Source organism: Barbus barbus, assembly GCF_936440315.1.
Source record: "Barbus barbus genome assembly, chromosome: 7".
In the NCBI taxonomy this organism is placed as follows: Eukaryota; Metazoa; Chordata; class Actinopteri; order Cypriniformes; family Cyprinidae; genus Barbus; species Barbus barbus.
This window is the reverse complement of record NC_136735.1, coordinates 26,155,472-26,178,360: the sequence shown is the minus strand read 5'-3', so window position 1 is coordinate 26,178,360 and position 22,889 is coordinate 26,155,472. Positions and strand designations below refer to the sequence as shown.

Here is a 22,889-nt window from a genome sequence, read left to right as displayed (position 1 = left end):
TAGCAAGCCATATTAACCTGATAGCACCTAATGCACATGCAAGAACATTTTGCAGAATAAGGGTTATCAATGAGGTCATGGGAAAAACCGAGACAAACCACTTCGGGACAGTGTAACTTGAGAACAGAAGTAAGACGCCACACGTGCTCTGTAACTTTCAGCTAACTGAACGTCCTTTGGTGTTACAGGTGGCAGCATCTTTTTCTTATTTTACATCACAATAGAGAGAGAATCATCAGACGACAGGAGTAAGCAAACAAAATATTTAATGTTTATTTACCATTAGTATTTTTGTTTGTCTTTTTATTTACATAACACAGACACACATTAAATCATTATGAAAAAAAACTTAAAAAAAATTTGACTAAACTCCTTCAAGCAGCCTTTAACAACTACTTCTACAAGGACTTTATCAGGAAACAGACTACGAGAGACAAAGAAAGGCATCAATGTACTGTAAGTGAACTGGAGAATTGGTTTTAAATGATCAGTATATAAAGCCAAAGCTGGACACAAGTAGGCTCAAGCAACCCCATTCAAATGTACATGCATACAAACCTCACATATAAGAAACCCACTCACACACACACACACACACACACACAGCCTTTAAGGTTAGAGCCCATCTGCAGCTTTTTCCTCTGTTGTTATCCATCTAATAATATTAATACTGAAAATCATACAAAACAAACAACTAGAAAACAATTATAACGTTCAATGTGTGTGAGTGTGCGTCACTGTTTCACCAGTCATAGCTCCGATGCATTTACAGCCTTATTGCAGCCAGTGTATTTTCAAGTACGGACAATCTAAAACAGTGCTTGGCTGAAGAAATGCTTTAAACCTCATGGTAAAACAGCTTCAAATTATTATAACGGTAAGTCATTTTGGTTTTGATTCTTAATGTTCTTAAGGTGATTTGACTGTTAAGTGATCTGGAAAATATAATATTTATATGAACAGTGTTGTGGTACATTTAAAACAATCATGCTGAGAGTATTACTGGCAACAGTTCAGTCTGACATTGAGTTGTAAAACCAGCATGTGATTTTATAACAGGTTGTCCAGTGGCATTTTTTGAATAAAATAAAACCTCTGAGGCTGATAATGCACTTTAACGCACAAATAATTTACAGAGGTTCTGTTTATTGCCACCTCAAAATACCTGGTGAAAAGTTACACAACTAAATGTTAGAATGACATGTTACCAAAATATGGTAATGAAAATGGCTGAAGGTTAAAAGAACCAGTAGAGCACCATGGGAAGTATTCATTACAGTACCAAATTCCTTCAGGTCACTCTACGCCTACTGATTTGTGGGAACATGTCAGCAAACAATCTTTTGCTTTGATAACAACACTCATCTGACGCACATTCTAATAAAAATGTAGTTTGTTTGGGACATTTCGAGACACACAGGCACTCACACATAAAAACTAGTGTATACCCCCTCCACCCCGTTTAAAAAAATGTTCCTCCTAAGCATGATTTGCTTAATAAAATAAACCATTCAATAAAGAATTTAAACTTCAAATCCTAAACCTCAATGAAGCAACACAATAATATGAGTAAAATGGCTTAATAAATTGTATCCTTTTGCTCATTTGAACCCATATCTGCCAACACAAGGGATGTTTCACCTTGTCTGAAGAGTACAGTTTTGCTATTAATTCATTAAATGAAAAAACAACAAAACAAAATGAGAATAGTGGCTAAGATGTTCTAAGAATTTTAGTATACGAGCATACTGGCTCCTGGCATTCCAAAATTATTGTAAATAGAAGATTTCAAGTTTAACATCCCTAACAAAATCTCTAGCATTTTGTATAGCTAGCATAACTAGCAGTATTAGCTAGTGCTGGTTGTAATGTTAGCAAAACGAAAAGCATATTAAAGATTAAGGCAAGGCTGGCAACATAAACACTAGCAAATATGCTAGCTTGCTAACTTTTGAGAATTAATATTCCTGAAGAAGTGAAAACAAAGTAGGGACGGAGTGCGTGAAACATAAATATAGAAGATAAATTAAATTCAGTGCGCAACAGTCAACAGTGCTCTGTGCACCAAATGTATGAAATTTATATAAACAGATATAGATCTCTGTTGTATTTGGATGTAGTAAAACCTGATGCCCCAATAGCACGATAGCTTCCTGTTAAAAACATACATTTCTAAACCGTTGCTTTTTCCTCAAGGATAAACTCAACATTCAGGACCACAACTGAACATTAACGCCATTCAACAGGGAAAACAACGTCCTCAAGAGCTTTCCATTTATGTTTTCTGGATTCCTTACATTCTTCCTTACTTTGGCTTCCCACTTACAGTTCGTTGTTATAATGGTTGGTTTGTTTCTTTATTGACCCATGTATTTATTTTCTGGATAGGCCCTACTTTGAGTGAAGAGTAGTTAATTCTTCTCTTTAGTGAAGCGTTAGTGTTGATTTCTCCTAGTGCTTTACTTCAGTTTCTTGTCCATACTTTTAACATGGCCATTTCTTTTGTGCTTGCCATTTGGAATTCCATTATGACAGTGTCCATTCACCTTCTCCGCTGGAGATGAACCGCGCCCCAATCGTGATTGGATGCACTTGCCTATTCGGTATAGCAAGTAGCCAAGTAGAAGCAGGCACACTCCTATCACCACAGCAACGTCCAATAAGAAGTACTGGTAGGTTGGGATCTCATAGACTGCAGAACGGAGGTGTTCGGCGCCACGATAACGGAGTATATAGCTTATCCAATAAACTGCCCGACTCACTGGATGACCAGGCTGATCTTTATGAATCTGAGACAGCAACTGTGCTCGCTCACGATACCTTGATAGAAAGATGGAGAAGAACATCTGAGACAGCACATCACCAACAGGATGCTTATCTTGATATAAAGGCCACAAGATGGCACTGTACCATAGCTCCATGAAACCCAACTTAAAGGTATAGTTCACCCAAAAATGAAAATTCTGTCATTAATTACTCACCCTCATGTCGTTCCAAACCCGTAAGACCTTCGTTCATCTTCGGAACACAAATTAAGATATTTTTAATGAAATCTGAGAGCTCTCTGACCCTCCCATAGACAGCAACAATCCTTACACGATCAAGGCGCAGAAAAGTAGCAAGGAGATCATTAAATTAATCCATGTGACATCAGTGGTTCAACCGTAATTTTACGAAGCTACGAGAATACTTTTTGTTCACAAAGAAAACAAAAAAAAACGGTTTTATTCAACAATTTATCTCCTACGCATCAGCCTATAGCACCATTTTGGAGAGTATCACATATGTGAACAACATATGCAACATATGTATGGGGATAAGTTGTTTACGTTCAGATCAAAGTGTAAACAATGTAAACAGCGTATCCGTGTACGGTGCACCTGACACAGAATAGCATACGTTGTTTACTTACTTTCCAAAATGTCACTACGGGTGGCACAGAGGAGACGAATTGTTGAATAAAGTCTTTATTTTTGTTTTCTTTGCGCACAAAAAGTATTCTCGTAGCTTCGTAAAATTAGGATTGAACCACTGATGTCACATGGATTATTTTACCGATGTCCTTACTACGTTTCTGAGCCTTGATCATGGTAGGACCCTTGCTGTCTATGGGAGAGTCAGAGAGCTCTCGGAATGCATGAAAAATATCTTAATTTGTGTTCTGAAAATTAACGAAGGTCTTACAGGTTTGGAACAACAAAAATGTTCATTTATGGGTGAACTATCCCATTAAAGATAGATCTGATCTTCATATTTTTGCAAATGCAAATCAAAAGAATGAGTTAATATTAATAATTATTAAAAAAATATATATATTGATCAAAATAAATAAAAATGTTCATTTTTATTAATAAAAAAAATATTGTAAACATTTTTGAGTAATATACCATTAATGGCCTTCAATCCACCATCCACCATTTTATGGAAAAAAGCAGCTAGGACATTCTGCTAAATATTTTTTTGTGTGTGTTCTACTCCAGAAGAATGTCAGTAAGGTTTGGAACAACATGAACTGAAATACAGCTAAATTCTGTAGAATAAAACCTATTTAGGCTACATTGCTCTTTGGCTTCCTTGGATTTGTTAAAACACTATGGGTCTGCAAATATTGACACCATGGCAAGGTTTTCAACAGGTCTTGTTTATCATTAAACTTGAGTAACCCCAATTCCACAATCATTAAAGATTAACCCGGCTCTGTGTGTGAGGGTTTGGATTTATATAACCCGTTTGTTAATAGATGTTTTACAATGACTGTGTGTGTGTGTTGCACTTTATTAATTTTATACAGGCATTTTTTACACATCTGAATTACCTTTTGTCTGTAATGACATTAACCATGGCAGTAAAAAGGTCTTCTTCACTCATCCTTTTCCACTCAAGCATTATGCCCATGCCTTTGGCCTGAACTCGCGTCATGGTGTCATAGTGATCTCCAAACAGTGGTACACCCACCACGGGAACGCCGTGATACATGGCCTCATAGATGCTGTTCAAGCCCCCGTGGCTTAAGAAAGCCCGTGTGTTTGTTTGACCTGTGAGTGAACAACAGACACAGTGTTAGAGAAAAACTACAATTACTGAAAAAATTACTGGTACTTCGAGCGAGACCGTAATAACAACAGGGTTAATGGATGAATGGCATGGTGGCTTCTCTTTATCATGGAATTATTATACAAACTGTATAATATTTGATATGAAATACAGCACCATTAAAACTAGATTTTTACATTTTCTATTGTGTTCTGAGTGGTTACTGGCCCAAAATGAGTCCACCCCTATGATATTCTCAATTCCAGATATGACTTGGGTCCCTCCTTCAGTTTATCATCCGCAGAGCTGATTGCTTAGAATAGTAAAGGTATACCTCTCATTGATAAGCGATTAGAGTTACAATTCATGTACATGGAATAAACAGTGAAATGAGTGAACAAAGATTAATAGTGGGGATTTTTTATTCAGACAGTAGTGATAAGTGCCTCACAAAAAGCATCATAATAATAATAAAAATAAAAGTTTACAATATTGATCTAATGATTGAACTTCTGTGTGAACTCTTGGCCTTTACACTCATCCCTCCCTGTGCATGCTAACTTCTTCCTCTGGATGAGTCACAATGAACAATGAAATGTTTTATTGACCTTTCAGAGTCAGTAGTTGTACATTAGCTCATCTAGTACCCTTATATCTATTTAAAAATACATTTAAAGGCACATAGGAAAATCAAAGGGATATTTGCATACGTTTTTGTAAATTTGTCCGAGGTTTCTCACGGATAGGGTGGGGTGTGTATAGTATCACTCCCTTACTGGTACTGACATGAGGCAGGACATTTTCATTTTATGAATAAAGCAACATACAGTGTGTGTAAGTGCATTTTGCATTCTGATTAAAAATGGAAAATCAACTGATGTTTATTATGACAGTGCTGACCATGTGTCATTGATCTTGAAGTTCAGTGCAGCTGAACTTTAAACAAGTAAGTGTTTGTTTTTTCTCAGAGAAGAAATGCCTTGGGTCCATCTTGTCTTCTGACTTTGTATATCAGACTTTTGTCTTGTGGTTATCTTTGGTTGGATGAGCAATCCAAACTGATTTAAGATCAAAGCACAGAATGCATCAACTAGGTCATCAGAGAACAGGAAGTGTTGCGGACAGCAGAAAGACATTGAGAGAAAGAAAGAAAAGAAAGAATGACGGAGACAGAAAGGCCCTCTGTGACCTCAAACCCATAGTGAAACAGAAACTCATTCACACAAAGAAACACATGCACAGGCTTTGTGTCCTCTATACAACAGAGACATTATCCTAAGAGATCCAGAAAAGAGCAAAGAGGATGAGCTTTCTCTCCCTCACACGCTGCAAAAAAATCATCAGTTTTCCAATAAAAATATATAAAAAGTCTTCAAACTAATTCATTCTAATATGCTGATTCAATGCTTTAAAACATTTCTTAATTAATAATGTAATAATATTATTAACATTATTCATGTTTTTGTGAAAGCCATTATACTTTGTTCAGGATTCTGTTTTGAATAAAAATTAATGAAGGATTTTTTTTCGTTTTTTGCAGTGGGGAACATTCAAACTTCATATGCATTTCTGAATTCTCAGTGGTATTTCGTGAGAGATAGGATGATACTTGCCCAACAGGTCATTCTGTGGCATCCATTCCACTAGTTTAGTATTGTTGCCCAGATTGGAGGGAGGAACTCCAGAGAACCTGCAGAGATATTAAACTCATTGAGATACAGGCATCCCATTCTAAAAAAACTATTTAAACGTTGTGTATGAGACAATCATCAGCTGACAAGAATGAAGAATTTGTTAGTTTTTCAAAGCATCATAGATATGAGTGAGATCAGGAATTTGGATTTGGAAAGGAAACAAATATATGAGAGAGACAGAGACCAGATATTTTGCATGCATAGATTAGATTAATACTAAAGCTTACACTGAGAAGGCAAATAAAAAGAAAAAGACAAAAAACAATCAGCCAGCAATCAGAGAGATTCCTTCTACCTTGTAAAGCTTATAAAGACGTTATTTCAGTAATGCATTCAATATATTACATATAAACATGATAGTTATCATAGACATAAACATTACGCATGAGCTTAGATGAAACACGAAGAGCTACAACCATTGTACTTTTGAGAAAGGCATTGAAGGCAACATGAAACTGTATTCGCAACCCATTTGGCTATGTAAAGTGATGGATTTCCAAATGAAACTGAATATTCAAAGACCAAAATCAATGTTGGATGGGTCCAGGATGTTGAAGTAAATTACTGTGGTAACTACAAGCAACATTATTGAAAGGCTTCTTTACCTACAACAGTAGTCTAAAATAATGCCTGAAAAAGCTACTAATGCAGTTGGTTAGCATTTTTTCCTGGCCACATGGACTAATTGACATCAGCAGAAAAGAGAATTATATTAAGATTACGAGAACAAACAATTTGTGTTTAGAAGATGCACTAATACATCAGTAAAAACACCAGGAACACACACCACTGTTCAAAAGTTTGGGGATTTATTTTAAAATAAATTGATACTTTTATTCAGCAAGAACACTTAATTAATTGAAAGTAAAGTTGTAAACATTTGTATTGCTACAAAAGATTTCTATTTCAAACAAATGATGTTCTTTGCAACTTTCTATTCATCAGAATTTTCTAAAAAAAAAAAAAAATTGTTAAGCAGTACAGTTTTTAACATTGATAATAAGAAATATTACTTAGCATGTGGCTTTAAAGGGTTACACATACTGGCCTTTAGGCTGTGTGTGTTTGCTAACCAGTGACAGAAAACCCCAGCTCTTTACTAAATCTCAAACTAGACTTCAACACAATGGCTTCATATAATTTCCACTGGAGAACTTTTGTTGTATTGTAAGTTTTATTAGTTATTCAGAAGATGTCCAAAGACTCTTAAAGGGTTACTCCACCCCAAAATGAAAAGTTTGCCCCCATGTTGTTCCAAACCCGTAAAAGCTTTGTTTGTCTTCGGAAAAAACAAATTAAGATATTTTAGATGAAAACCAGGAGGTTTGTGACTGTCCCATTGACTGACAAGTAATAACCACTGTCAAGGCCCAGAAAAGTATGAAAAATGTTGTCAGGATAGTCCATCTGCCATCAGTGGTTCAATCTGAATTTTATGAAGCGATTAAATTAGATTTCTTCAACAATTCCTCTCCTCTGTGTCTCTCCGTGTCACCGTAGCGCCATTTTAGAGCTTATCCACTGAATACAAACTGCGTATGCTCTTCTGTATCAGCCGCAACACAAGGATACATTTTCTAAGTGTATTTACGCTTTGATTTAAATGAAAATAGTGCATCCTTGTGTCGCGGCTGACACAGAAGAGCATACACAATTTGCGTTCAGTGGATAGTCTCCAAAATGGCGCTACGGTGACACGGAGAGACAGAGAGGAGACGAATTGTTGAAGAAAAGTTATTTTTATTTTCTTTGCATACAAAAAGTATTCTCGTCGCATCATAAAATTCAGATTGAACCACTGATGGCAGATGGACTATCCTGACGATGCTTTTCATACTTTTCTGGGCCTCGACTTGGCAGTCAATGGGACAGTCACAAGCCTCCCGGTTTTCATCGAAAATATCTTAAATTGTGTTCTGAAGACAAATGAAGCTTTTACGAGTTTGGAACGACATGGGGGTAAGTGATTAATGACAACATTTTCATTTTGGGGTGGAGTAACCCTTTAAGAGTCTTTGGACATCTGCTAAATAACTAATTAAACTTACAATACAACAAAAGTTCTCCAGTGGAAATTATATGAAGCCATTGTCTTGAAGTCTGGCTTGAGATTTAGTAAAGAGCTGGGGTTCTCGGTCACTGGTGAGCAAACACACACAGCCTAAAGGCCAGTATGTGCCAAACCTAATGACAAACATTCTACAGTTACTAAGAAACCTGACAGCAGTCAGTGACTCTAATTACCATTCCTATCATCTATGCGCAGTGTGACAGAAAAAGAGTTGAGGCCATATGTTCATGACTTCATGTCTGAATACGTAAAAAGAGTGGTATATTGTTGTGGCTCATTGGAGGGTGTCTGATTATCTGTACAGTATATTTATGTGTGTGTGTGTTCCCTGGACATTTCCACTACCAACAGTGTCCTCATTAGTGAAGTCTTGCCATGGCACATTTGCATGAATGCAAGAACACAACTGAGATTATATGGCATGACTACAGGAGTCATGACAATATGACTGCCTATGACAACAACAGGTGCTGCTATTTATAAGCATGCAGGTTCACTTAGGAAAAGATAAAGAGGAAAGAATGATCAAAAGATTTTTAAAGAAACAAAATTAATCCAATGGGAAATTCAAAGTTTACATGCACTTGTGACAAATTTTTGAGTTGGGTTAACTTCTAAGACGATCACCTTTCAAATCCTAAATTATGTTAGCAATTCTGCTTCATATAAAATTTTATATAAATAAAATAAATAAATCATTCCCTTAAAAATGAAAATATTGCCATTATGTATTATCCCTCATGTGGTTCCAGGCCCACTTAACTTTATTTTGTTCACTGTGGTTGCTCTTTTACATAAAATGAATGGGGACTGAGGCTTTCCAGCTTAAAAGATTGCAAAATTACTATGATTATCAATAAAGTGGTTCCACATTTGTAGTAAAGTTAAATTGTTGTCTATTCCTCGCACAAAGCTATAATATGGCTTCAGATGACTTGGATTGTAGCACAAGCTGTATTGTATGCTCTACTTTTTTTGTACAGTAGTTCTATTCATTGTATTTGTATGGTAAAATGAAACTACAATTTTTATCTTTGTTTTCCACAGAAATAAAGTCAAACTATTTTATGACATGAGTGCAAAGTACACTGCCCTCCAAAAGTTTGGAAACACCCTAGAAAAGTGGGGTTTTGGACAATATTTGCATGAATCCTTTTTAATTTGTGATAATTTTGCACTGATAAGGGACAACACAAACTACGAAAACATATTTAATTAGATGAACAGTTTATACATAGAAAAAAATTTAATTTTCGATTCATCAAAATATACACCATTAGCAGCTATTACAGCTCTACATAATCTGGGCAACCGAGCTGTCAGTTTATTCAAACATTGACTTGATACTGTATATTACTCCAAGCATCCTGAAAGATTGCCCAAAGATGATTCACACTGGTTGGACACTTCTTACGAATATCAGGGTCCAGTTCCTCCCATAGTAGCTCAATTGGGTTGAGGTCGGGTGATTAGGGAGGCCATTCCATGACAGACATGATGCCAGCTGACTGTTTCCTCTCCAAATAGGATTTGCACAGCTTGGAAGTGTGCTTGGGGTCATTGTCTTGTTGGAAGGTTTAGGAAGGTTGGGGTGTTTCCAAACTTTTGGAGGGCAGTGTAAATAATGACAGTTTAAATAATTTCATTTTTGGGTGAATGGCCCCATAATTGCTTAATAAGTTTCAAAAACCATTTTTAAACCATTTTAGAGAGTATTTTTCTCTGAGCCTATTGTAATAAATGTGTATTACAGAGAAAGTGTTAAACTCTTACAACACAACAAAACACAAAATGATGATCTGAATAATCATCACATTTTCTTTTTTTTTTATTTTGTAACATTTTAAGAGGATCATGACTTGTACCACCATCTCAAAGTATCAAATGTCCCTCCACTGCCAACAAAGGATGAAGATTTATTGGGATCTAAAACAAACATACTGAGATTCATTATAATTACTGACAATACGCTCAATAAACAAGTGAATCTGTACAATGCTTTAGTCCCAAATTAATTCATAAAGTTTTGCATTTAGAAACCATTGGAAAGTCTAACGAAACCATCAGATAATTTTGAATGAGGGCTTACTGATTTGGAAATGGAAAACAAAATAGATAGTTGTAGCCACACACTTATCATTGACCTGCCACCACAGGCCAGTTGCCAATGGATACTACGTGATAGAGAAAAAAAATCTATAATGGAAAGATACACAGGTGATTTGATCTGTTAGCAAAATGGTTCACTGATCACATGAAAGAAGAAATGAATGGCAGTACCTCCAGATGACTCTCTGGGGAAGACGGCTCAAGGCTCCTGCAAGTTTATGAGCAATGTCTTCTGACAGATACTTTACTCCTGCACCAAATGACACCACTACGAAACCATGTTCATCTGTATCCTTCACCCAGGTTTCAAACTCCTGCACACACGCAAATCAAATACACAGTTCAACTATCTAGGACATTTGTGGTGACTATATTCGCAAGACAAAGCAATTCAACATTATATGGAAATCAAATGCCAGACCAAACATTTCAAAGAATTGCATGGTTCATGTGGTAGCATTTAAACTAAATGGTTTTGTTTGACTTGAAATATAATTTAAAATGACTACATTAGGTTACAATAAAAGTTATTTAAGGGGTCAGATAAGCTAGAAATATCTCCATAAAATAACAACTGCACATAAATACCAATGTATGTGAATCTGGTAATTATTCAGTACCATAGTACACATCAAACTACAATAATAGTATCAGCACTTTGAACAGAAGAGAACAGAAGTTTTGTTAGCAACACAATATGAAAAGTTTTTTATGAGGTTCTGCTGTTGTATTCAAGCAATGAAATGACTGCAGAATGCAACTTATTATCAGTGTTCACCAGCACATTGCACCATAGTTTGTCCAAGGCTTAAAGTGACATTACTCACACCTTTGAACTTTCTATTTCTAACAAGGTGAAAACATTTGGTTCATAATATAAAATGCTTTTATGGTGCGGACATGTCTCAAATTACTTTAACTTTGACAAAAAATCAAATGTTTAAAATGACATTTAAAAATCCTTCAACCTGAAAAAAAATCATAATTAGGATTTCTCAAAACCTTTTTTACCAATTATGTCAACCACAGAGAAATGCCATCTACAATGGCAACTGAAATGCATGAAAATTAAATAAATAGGATTGACAAATGTCTTTTTAAAGTGGTGTAAATAAGACTTTAGACCAGGTGTGTCAAACCCACTTTAGATCAAGAGCCAGACTGGACAAAACCTCAGCTTGTGTCAGTTGATTTTTAAAAGTGTAAATGTGTAAAATATGTAAAAACCTTGGTACATCCATGGACAGCAATCTGGAGCCTACAAAGCACAGAATCATCTTATCCTGCTTGAATAACTAATACTGGGGTAAATAAAAAAAGTTTACTAAAAGAACTTAGATTACCATAGTTAATACACATGTAGTTAATGTACACATACAAAAATCACAGAATATTAACCAAACAACACTGACAACAAAAAGAAAAGGCCCTCACCGCTCTTCACTGGATTTAGTATTAAAAGGTGACCTTAGCTTTAATGAGCCACTTAAAGCAGAACATTAACACAAAGTTAAGATTATAAGGAGGTACTGTATGGCTAATATTAAACTCCAAAGTGGGAACATGAACTACATGGCTCTGGGAAAGCTGTGTCAGCCAAAGATATTTTGTCATTTGATTTAATTCTACACTGAAGCGAAAGCAAGCCATGTTACTTAACATAGCATTAAATACACACAGAGTTTTATTATTATAACTTTAAAATTTTGATGTTACATACGACTATTGTGAATATTTACAGAGATTGTGGCAAGATGCATTCAATCAATTTTATGGACCTACAGTAGTTGCGAAAAAAATTTGTTAAACCCAGCAATTTCACACAATATGTGCAAAATTACCAGAAAAGGGACATAATGTTTCTATAATACACTGAGTAAAAATACATGACCAGAAGTTCATCCACCTAGAAAAGTATTCACGCAACAAAAACTATTATTTTAAAAAGGACATATTTATAGTTCAAATTATAAACATAAATTATTGTGAGCAATAAATGCTTTACCAAAACCATGAGCTTGCCATTTTAACTTTTAATTAGTTTAAATTGTTGATTCATGTTTCATTGTTGGTTCATATTTCTGAGATTTGGCTGTTAATTACTATATTAGAACATTCCAAAAATGCAAGATAAAAAATCTAAGATGAGTAAGACTTTGTGTCAGCATTTAGTATTCATTAAGGCATGAATGTGGCCTATTATGATATTAGCAATGCTAAGCAGCTCAGTTCTTAATTGTTCAATTGTTAACACAAAAAAAATGAATGGTATTAACAAGACTTTTGTGTTTGCAGTTAGCATAACTTCAAAATAAGTAGGTTTTTTTTGGGTAAGACCTGCTTTTTTGCTGGTTGAGAGAGTCCAGCTGCAGCTGAACAGCCTGCATTGGCCTGGCACTGACTGTCCGCTCCTCACACTGGTCTCAGTGTCCTTCATACACACCCGACAATGGGCACATTTACACACATAAACACACACTCACACACCCTGCACCGACAAACACGCTATTTGCATTATGGCTCCACAGCATACAATGAGGCCATTTGGGCGCTTGGTATTCCAAAAGTGCAAGCTTAGGTTCAGAACCCCCACTCCTATTCAGTGGACAGCTCTGCGCAATCACCCGCATTGATAAGAACAGCCTTTGTGAGCATAACACCCTGGTGGCAAAATCATAACTTCATATTATTAGCAGTTAAATGAGCCAAAACAGAGATAATATTTTCTGGATATATGTTTATATAGCTACTTGTTTATTTTCACCACATCCGGCCTATTGATTTTTAAACTGGAAAGTGGACCTAGGTCACTTGTTTGAGGGAGTGTGTTGTGGTATTTTGAGTTTTGCCATTTTGTGTGAGGCTGGAGATATTTGGCAATCCTGAAAATCTTGAAATAAAAATTAGGTTCCTGTGTCAGTCGATCCCCATTATCAGAAAATGATGTCATTTTACTGCCATTCATGAACACAAGCGTCAAAAGCACTGCATGTGCACACAATGCATGTACTGAAAGAACAAGGGAACTTTGGAATAGAAATGGCAACTGTAGTACCAACAGAGGATTGTGGAGCAGACAAACACATGTTGTTTGTTAATCTGATCCAAATATTCATTAGTTCATTAGCTTTCCATTCAGAATGTGAACTAGTAGGCAATAAAATATGTAAATTATTTTCATGCTATGGCCAAAAACTGCTAAATGGGTTATAATAAAATTCTGTACTAATTTGTCTAAATAAATAAAAAATAAACACTAAAAACTGAAATCATTCATTTTAAATGCTAAATTCAGGAATCAAATTATAATGCACAGTATGCAAATTAATGTTATTACATTTGCTAAAGATTAATTTTATTTTATTTTAAAAATCATAACATAATTCAACAACATTAAGCCACAACCCAATGGAATTAAACCACAACACAACTCTCATTTCTCAGGCACCATAGAGGGTGAGCTAAAGCTAACACTTGGCCTAACAGTTCAAGTGTCCATAAAAAAGATTGGTACAGTCGGTTCAAAATTTTGGATTTCATTATACCACTGCCTCAAGAATAAAGCCTGACAGCATAGAGGGTTAGATTTAATAAACCCTCTATGCTTTCTAGGAAACATCACCACAAAACAGGCTGACTGCACAATAGCCGACTTTGTGTGTATAGGCTTATATGCAAAATTTAAGTGTTCATAAAAAAAGACCGTTCTATGTTTATATTTTGTTAGGCCACTGTCTCTAATATGAAGCACTTATGTTAGCTTTAACACACTCTATGTAGTGGCTGAGAAAGAGCACCACAAACTGGTCTTAACAAGCAATAGGGTAGCTCAGTGTGTATTGTCTCATAGGGGAAGGTCAAATGTTGAAAATTTGGATTTTGTTTAGTGCAACTATGAAGAGGGCCGAGAAAGGTCAACTCGAACTGACAACTGTAGTTATAAATATATATTAAGTGCAAGTGTCAATAAAAAAAGACTGGTACAATAAAAACTGGATTTTCTTAGATCATTGGAAACTGCAACAAACCCCTTTGTTGGATTTATCACACCTTTACAGGTGGCAGAAAAATTACTCAGTTCGTTCAAATTAAAGTGGTAGTTCACACATTAATAAGTAACTGATGAATAAGTAGTTGAATTTAGCATTGAATTTAGTAGTTAAGTACACTTATAAAATGGAGCATTTCCATTAGTTTGTTTCCATGTAGTTGTTGTTAAGTTATGCTTGCTTGCTCTTGTCATCATAGTATGGTTCTGACATCATGCACATCCCTCAAAGTGATGCTATAAAAAGTAGTAAAACAATGTTTAAATATAATAGCACTTTACCTGTGGCAAGTGGCTGGGGGGTTTGGTGAGGATGCCACCTACATATACAACATGTGGCAGAGTGGGTCGTGGGAACTCGAGCGCCATGTCAGTACACAGCATCCAGAGTCGACTGTTCTGAACTAGATCATGCATGGACACAGATGGCTGGATGTTGTATTTCCTCATGATGCGATCATATTTGGGTAGAACCAGGTACTGGACACCAAATCTGGAAACTAGGTACACTGCTGTGTTAGCTACCCGTTGGAACAATGACATACGGTCCGTTAGTAGAGAGTTAAATTCTGGGACGTAAGATAGGGGTGCTGGCGCCCCAACTTCCGCAGGGTACCACAGTCCTGTGCTGAATACTGCGTACTGGACACCCAGAATGTGAGCTATGACAAATCCACACATTTCATTGGGATCAACGAGCAGGAGGTCAAACTGTTCACGTTTTAGCTGCTCCATGACAGAAGCACTCCCAACAACAGCATCACAGTTTTGAGAATAATGGTCCAGGATGTCAAAAAGCTCCAGTGGTGTGAGACGCCCTGAGAAGATGTTGCGAACTTTTGATTGGAGGAAGTCGTCGGCTGAGGTGCTGTTAAAGATTCCAGGGTAGCGCTGGAGACGATAATGGTTGGAAGGCGGGACCTCGCGACCTTCGGAGACCAGGAAGACTGTGTCATGGCCCTCGGCGTGAAGAGCAGAAGCCAGGGTCTTAAAGATATACAGGTGGCTCTCAAACATAATTGGAGGAACTACCACGATCTTAGCTGCCCATGAGAAACTCGATGCTAAACACCACAGCAATGTGGCAAGCAGGAAAAAAGCCTTCATGACTGCAGAAAGAAAGACAACAAATGATTAGTGATACTTTCATCATTCACTGACCCTTGTACTGAGCAACTATATAAATCAATACGGTAACTTACGATAGTTTAGGGACCAGTTCTCGCTATTGCTTATTAGCATGTCTATTATTAACATATTGGCTGTTAATTAGTGCTTATAAAGCACATACTCTGCATGACCATATTCTACATCCCTAATTCTACCCAATACCTAAACTTAACAACTACCTTACTAACTATTAATGAGCAACAAATTAGTTGTTTATTGAGGCGAAAGTCATAGTTAAAGGCTTGTTAATAGTGAGAATTTTAGCATTTTAGCATCCATGAAAGCACAACTGAAGTCTGTTACAATATTAACAATGCTAAACAACCATATACCCAAACTGAAAGTCCATTTTGGTCTTTTGTTAGCATTGTAGTGCAACTGTTTTCACAAAACAATAAATGGTAGTGTTCACCTTTTAGCTGTTAACAGTCTCAGAATGACCAAGAGATTATTTACACAAATTTGTCAAATTAGCAACCTTTAGACTCGTATTAAGTAGGCTACTGTTGCATGAGCTAAAGCTGGAAAATAGTAGTTGTTAATAACTGTTATTGTTAATGATTGTAAAATGTGATTGTTAATTTTATGAGCTCTGACCATTCACCTGAACCTCAGCTTCATAACAAAGCCTTTGCATAGTCATAAATGTACAAATCTTTTAAATCTAAATAATTCATTTTAGCTGTAGGAACAAAGCATTTGAACCCAAATACAAAGAGATAGCATTTGGAATCAGTGACTGATTCAATCCGCTGGTCCAAGACACACTGTGTTCTCTGTGTGTCTGAGAAAATGTGCGTCATGTCTGAGGTAGTATGTGTGGGCCCATGACACTGTAGATTGTTTCCTCTAAAGCAAGCAAGCAAAGTTCACTGCACAATCTGCAAACATACACTTACACACACTTTCAAGTCACTTCACCTTTACACACAAATTTCACACAAAATGGCTTCATCGTGCTCCCAACTATACTGAAACGTTTATGGGTTTATGGGTCAATATTTGTTTTCCCAAATATGTTCTTTAGGATTGTTTAGAATAATTGAAGCAGGTTTTCCCACACTCTTTTCAACCAATTGAACATAAGAAAGAATTATATTTCAGAATTTTTCATTGGTATGTACCAATTTAACAAAATACAATAATAAGGAACAATATTTACCTATATACCTACACACTGGAACATGTACATTTTCAAATAATGACACAAATTAATCTTGAGAGACAGTTTGAACTGATTCATGGAAGTGACTCTTACCAAATATAACATTGTTTTTAGCTACTGAAGTTTAAATCATTAAATCTCTGTTTTAACATTTCATGCTTGTAAGTAATAAGACTATTCTAATTACATGTTAATTAAATATTTATAGTTGTTAGTGCCTTAAAAATACAATCAATCAATTAAAATGACCAGTTTAGCACTGTTTTTAGAAACATCTGCATACAGCAGCCCTAGATATTAATAGTATGTTTTAAACAATCCCTAAGGCTTTGGTGTTCTCGACTTTCATCTTTAAGCATCTCTTTAGTTTCACACCTTAATTAAAGAACATAACCTACAACAGGCCATGTGTCTGGGGATCCAATAAACAGGTGTCTGTCATTGTGTGAGGGGAGAAAGACAAAGATGCACATAAAGAACAAAAAGGCAAAGGAAAGGGGGCTCTTTATTCTCTACATTCTCTCTAAGGCAGACAGGACCCTGTCTGGTCTGCCTTTATAAATTGACAAACAATTGTATCTTCATTTGGGCATTCATTCAAATGAGGTTTGCCACATTTCTCCTCCCTCAGATTGCTAAAACAACAATGCTGCACGGAAAAACCCTCCCTAGAAACAAAATCAATGTCCCTGTCAGGAAAAATGGAAGCTATGAATGTTGCTGCTGTATTTAAGATTTACAAAACGCTCCCCAAATTAGAATGACTGTCCTTAAAATGTCAAGTGTGATTAAATAAATCTATGAAACCCCTACCTGTAAATAACAAACAGGTATTTAGTGGTATTCAGACACAGTGAATCTTCAGTGAGGAGAACAAGGAGACCTAAGAAGGTATGTTTCCCAGGCCATATAAGCCAGCTGTTGAGGTAAATTTCCCGTTTCCCTTGCTTTTAAATGACGGCTGTTGTTTCTAACGTGACCCTTCTACCATTTGGCTCTCTCAGTTTCAGGTGGGCTATCACTATTACAACTTTTTTACACCAGACTGTTGACGGTTGCCATGGCAACCCTGCAAGAGTCAAGCTGTACCCTAGCAACGTCATAGCTTGTGTTACTAATGGGTGGTTCAGGTTTCCTGCCCATCAGAAAGGAGAATCATTCGCTATTAAACACATGGAAAACGCTGAGATGAACAATAAAGCCGATAATGTGATCACGTTGTTTAGGCTGCCACACAAAAAAACACCTGATAAAAATTTATTCTCTTGATTAAGCTACCGATTATTTTCCAGACTACTTTATAAACTTATTTTATAACGCATTGCTCCGCATTCAAAATCAGCCATTGTTCTTTTTTATGATGATACGAAATTGCTTTTTGACAATAATAACTATATGATCACACTTTGTAAAATACAAATACTGATAAATATTGTTGTCATTATAGGTTGTGTGATCTAAATGGTACAACAAAATTTAATATTAGAAATAAAAAAGTGAATATATAGAGACAAATAAAACATCAATTCAGTTTATTAGTCTAATTAGTTTATTAGACAATCAGTCTATCTAAAAATGGCATTCAATTTTTCCTTAATAACAAGTGAACAAGCACCCATGTTTGGTTGTTGTAGCCAAAAGGTTCGACTAATAGGAATAATTTTATGAAAACATTATTTTATTTAAAGGCATTTGTGATTTAGCCCTATTCTCATCTTACAGTAACATATTTTTAAGAGAAACACTGAATTTTATATTTAAAAGTGCATGTGTCAGACTATATCAACTAAACAGGAATTTTCTAGGAGTGAGGGAGAGGTTATCTATACAAGAAGACATAACTTGATGTTATCAGCATGGCAGTTTACATGCCTTCAAGACATTGTTACATTAACACACGTGCTCTACGGTCACGTGACACATTATTATGATTGTGATAGCTGATAAGAGATAATGAATACCTAGACAATCTAAGAACAAAACTCACATGGTGTGATCAGGGTGAATGTGTGTTAGAGGTATCTGGGTTTCTCTAACCAAAATTGGGGATTTCCCTGCTCATGAAAAGAAGCTAAACAAGGCGATTATGTGCCTTTTGTTTTATTTTTGATACTTTAAGACTGAATAAAAGTTACATATTTAATAAAATCAACAGTGGTGAACTGACCGTCACAGACATTTTTCTGCTAAATTAGGCAACAAATGAACTTGATCTAAATCTCTAATGTTTCACTATGGCTGCACAAATGAAATACTAGACATCCAGTAGCAAACTCATTCTTGGACCTTCCGTTGTAAAAAGACTGTGCTTTTTAACAACTCAGTTCAGAGCTTAATGAACAAGCCCCCACCTAAGAACCCCACTGAAGACACTACATACCTGGAAAAAACGACGTAGTGAGAATAAGTGATTGGCTAATGGATGCTTTGCGTGTGGTCAGCGAACTCAAATGCACTTTCAATATGCAAAGAAATGCAAAACCCAGTAGGCCACATTCTTTTCAAGGAAAAGATGTCCTCTATTCACAAGAGAACAAAACAGCTGGTCATAACTTACAGTACTAATCCTAATGTCATGGAAAACAGATAGGATTGGTGTGTATGACAATAATATCTCACACAAAGAGTTAAGGAATAATCTGTCCATAAAAAATATATACAAAATCATAGACCCAGCCATTGGACTTCTGCAATTACACCTTTTCTGATTAATCCTAGTTCTATTTAGAAATATTCCACAATAAATACACACAGGTATCATGTCAGCAGATTGTAAGGTGGGCTCCAAACAACATGCGATCATGGAGGAATAGACTTCAAACTGGCCTAACAGGATCTTCCCTTCCCCCACTGCGCACATAACACATTTACTAAATACCCTTTAAATCCATAATGCTTGACTAGATTGATAAAAATGAATGAGAGCTGTATGATAACTGGTGGGAGTTGTTAATATTATTTTTTATTCTTATTTTATTTGCATTACATTAAACAGGACACTCATCCAGCACTGAAGTGGGGACTGGAGGATGTACTTCACATATGATACTGATTTTGAGGGAAAATCTCTAAATGAATATTAGCAATATTATTATTGCATTCATCTAGGTTGACCATGCTTATTCTTTGGCCAGGATTCACTAAGTTAAATGTTGGCATAAGTAGTCTGGCATAACCTTTATTTTAAATATAGTATTAATATTATTAATTTTTTTAAACGTTTTGTCTGAATAATTAGTGTAGCATAACCATGCATGCAGGTAGCCATTTTGTTGTCATGTGACAAGAAATCCATAAAACAGAGAGAACCCTTTAAACTCCCATTAAGGTCATTAAAGTTTTTTTTTTATGCATTTTAATGCGTCAAATGGAGCAACACTAAGAAAACCCTATTTTAAATCTAAAAAATATATACTTCTATTTAAAAAAAAAAACTAAGTGTACAGTTTTGTGTATCCAGGATACATTTGTTTTAGTAATTTTCACTGGTTAAATGACTAGACAGCTTTAAGGACTAGGTCTATAAATTGTATAACTATACAGTATAGGCTATAGGTAGGCCTATATAAGGACTTGACACGTATTTCAATTTAGAGTTTTAAAACTTTTTTCATTAAGTAAATATAGCTTCATCACACCTGTCACAGGCCAAGTCAGTCAAACCATAAATATTTCGATCACGTCCCAAACGCTCATTTGTTTCTTCAGGAAACTATTTTAAAACATAATTTGACAGATACTGGATCGCATCATGATACAGTAGGCTATTACATAAAAACCTTACCACGAAAGCGAGCAGTTTCAAATGGCCACTGAGACTTCAAAACATGTCACATGCAGCAGTGTGAAAACTTTAAATGTCAGCCATCTCCGCAAAATAACACACCTAGGCTACCTGTAAGTAGAGAAGTCCGCACTCAATGATGCGCGTAACACCTGTTTCTAAACCGAGACGCCGCCCTTCGCCGCTTACCTGTACAGGTGAACCAGGTAGACCGGTGTCCGAACGATTGTGAAATTTACGTCCCCTCGCTCTCCTGAGCTTCTGACACTTTTACATAAATCCACAAATGGTGTTGGCCGGTTAAAACTGCGTGTATGCCACAACAGGCGAGGTGGTTTTCCCACAACAGGCGAGGTGGTTTTCCCAATGGCTAAGAGATGGGTGTTGTGTGTTAGAACTCCAGGGAGGGCGGGATATGCGAAACCTCAATTCACAGTCACTGCAGGGAGTGGTCCAGCCATAGCAGTGTATAAACGCTAGAACAATAGACAGTCCTCGGCCTTCCCTCAAATCCCCTGGGAAGCGTCAGGTGCGTTGTTTGCTCTTTCAACACAGGTCTATTTGCATTTGAGGTGCGTCATCGCGGCTCTACTATTTAGGCAGAGCTGTGCTATAAATATGACGATAAAGACTGACGGAGATCATTGAGACAACTTCTTAAGATAATAACATCGTTCCCCCTTTAACGTTAATTAAACACGCATGAACAATAGGCTAATAAACCTGTTTGAGTGCGTAATAGTGGTTTAAAGTTCGAAAAATAAATCATTTGGAAAATAAATTGTTCTTTTCTAATAATAAAGATGCCGTTCACAATACTTAGCCAACTAAAAGTTAATTATCACTAGTTAATAACTGAAGTAACTGAAGTAACCCACTAAATGTAGTCTCTAAAATAGGCAAAGCACAAAAATGAGAACTTTTTAAATAAACAATAACTTTCCACCAAAACTTCATAGTTCTTAGATGAAGATGGGCACGGGACAATGAAGTCATTGTGTCTGTGATGTTTGTGTGTGTTAGTGAGAAAGAGAGAGAGAAATAGAACATGAGGATTGTGTTTGAATCATTGATGATTCTCTTCAGTTGGTGCAGCTCATATTTCTGTGCAGTGCTTCTGTGGGTGTTACACAGTTTAGAACCTCAAACCTTTAGACATGCATACAAGGGTCAAAAAAGTGACTTAAATGATAAAAAAAAGTGCCCCAGACATTTAAAATGAGCACCCGCTGAAGAATATGATTATGCAAGGGGTTGCTGGTGATCTTGACTGCCCGCTTTCTGAATCGTGGTCCAAATGGGTAGAGCCAATTATTTCCTTCGCTGAGTGTACAATGTGCTGGAGTCAGATGCTGTGACTGACCTACTGTATACCAGACAGTTAGGAATAATTTGATGATGAACTTCTTGAGATATGCCAGGAAGTACAACCTTTGTTATGCCGTTTTAGTTATAAAGACAACGTCACTTTGCATCTGAGCTTCTGAGAAATAATGATTCCTAGAAAACTGAAGGGCTCAACTGTAGTGACAGTTGAGCCCAGTGCGGCTCCTAATTATGGGTTTAATGCCTCTGTAGACACTGCAGTGAGCTGTAGTTGTCAGATATCTCCATTCGTAATCTCAAGGCAAGTGTTGTTGAATATGTAGCTAAAATGAAGCTACTCACTGATTCACGTGGTATCAAAATTCCCTGTCACAGCTTATTAATACACTTTAATAATTAAGTCTTTAACTCAGAATTAAGTTCTCTGACCTGTTACACTAAATGCAGACTGGAATTGCCAGTGTTCTTTCTTTGTATGAGGGTGTGGTATTTGATAGGTTTGTAGACATCTATAATAACAAAGTCCGTTAGCATCTCCATTCATCTCAGTGGCAATTATCTTGATGTCATGAGATGACACAATTTCATCATACATGGCTACTTTTGAATGATTAAGTTACTCCTAGAATGGCATCTGTCCACCAGGGATAACTGGCTAATGCCAACTGGCTAATGCAAAATCCTAACCATTTGTTTCTGTCTTTTATCTAAATTACCTTGAATGCCATTACTCAGAGTCATCATTAATTGGTCCAAACCCTTTTTGCCCTACTTACAGTATATGCTCTGTTTCCACCAAAGTTAGATTAGCAAGATTAGTCAGGTATAGTATATATTTATAACATTATGCTATTTGCTTTTTTTTAGGGTAAATATGGGTTGTTTGTTAAGTGTGACATATAAGCATTTCCTGTGCTGACCATCACATTATGACTTTACAAGACTTTACAAGTTTCACTAAATGTTATTATAGACAATAACCTTTCCTT

At 36.1% G+C, this 22,889-nt stretch overlaps 1 protein-coding gene across 1 annotated transcript; it reads right to left on the bottom strand.

Moving 5' to 3' along the window:
* Nucleotides 1-250: 250 nt before the first annotated feature.
* Nucleotides 251-21,059, bottom strand: LOC306872398 (2-hydroxyacylsphingosine 1-beta-galactosyltransferase-like). The gene is made up of 6 exons (XM_079420927.1): nt 20,764-21,059; nt 14,738-15,564; nt 10,579-10,721; nt 6,147-6,223; nt 4,316-4,535; nt 251-2,820 (listed from the first exon to the last, which is right to left on the bottom strand). The coding sequence occupies exons 2-6, from the start codon at nt 15,560-15,562 to the stop codon at nt 2,460-2,462; spliced, it is 1,626 nt and encodes a 541-aa protein (XP_079277053.1). The 5' UTR covers nt 15,563-15,564; nt 20,764-21,059; the 3' UTR covers nt 251-2,459.
* Between the last annotated feature and the right edge of the window lie 1,830 nt (nt 21,060-22,889).

What these genes read in the sequence shown, in the direction of transcription:
- LOC306872398 (XM_079420927.1), bottom strand. Translation starts at nt 15,562, where the DNA reads ATGAAGGCTTTTTTCCTGCTTGCCACATTGCTGTGGTGTTTAGCATCG. An exon ending in CCCCCAGCCACTTGCCACAG is followed by an intron (nt 10,722 to 14,737) that starts GTAAAGTGCTAT and finishes GCGTGTGTGCAG; the next exon opens with GAGTTTGAAACCTGGGTGAA. An exon ending in CCCCAGAGAGTCATCTGGAG is followed by an intron (nt 6,224 to 10,578) that starts GTACTGCCATTC and finishes ATATCTCTGCAG; the next exon opens with GTTCTCTGGAGTTCCTCCCT.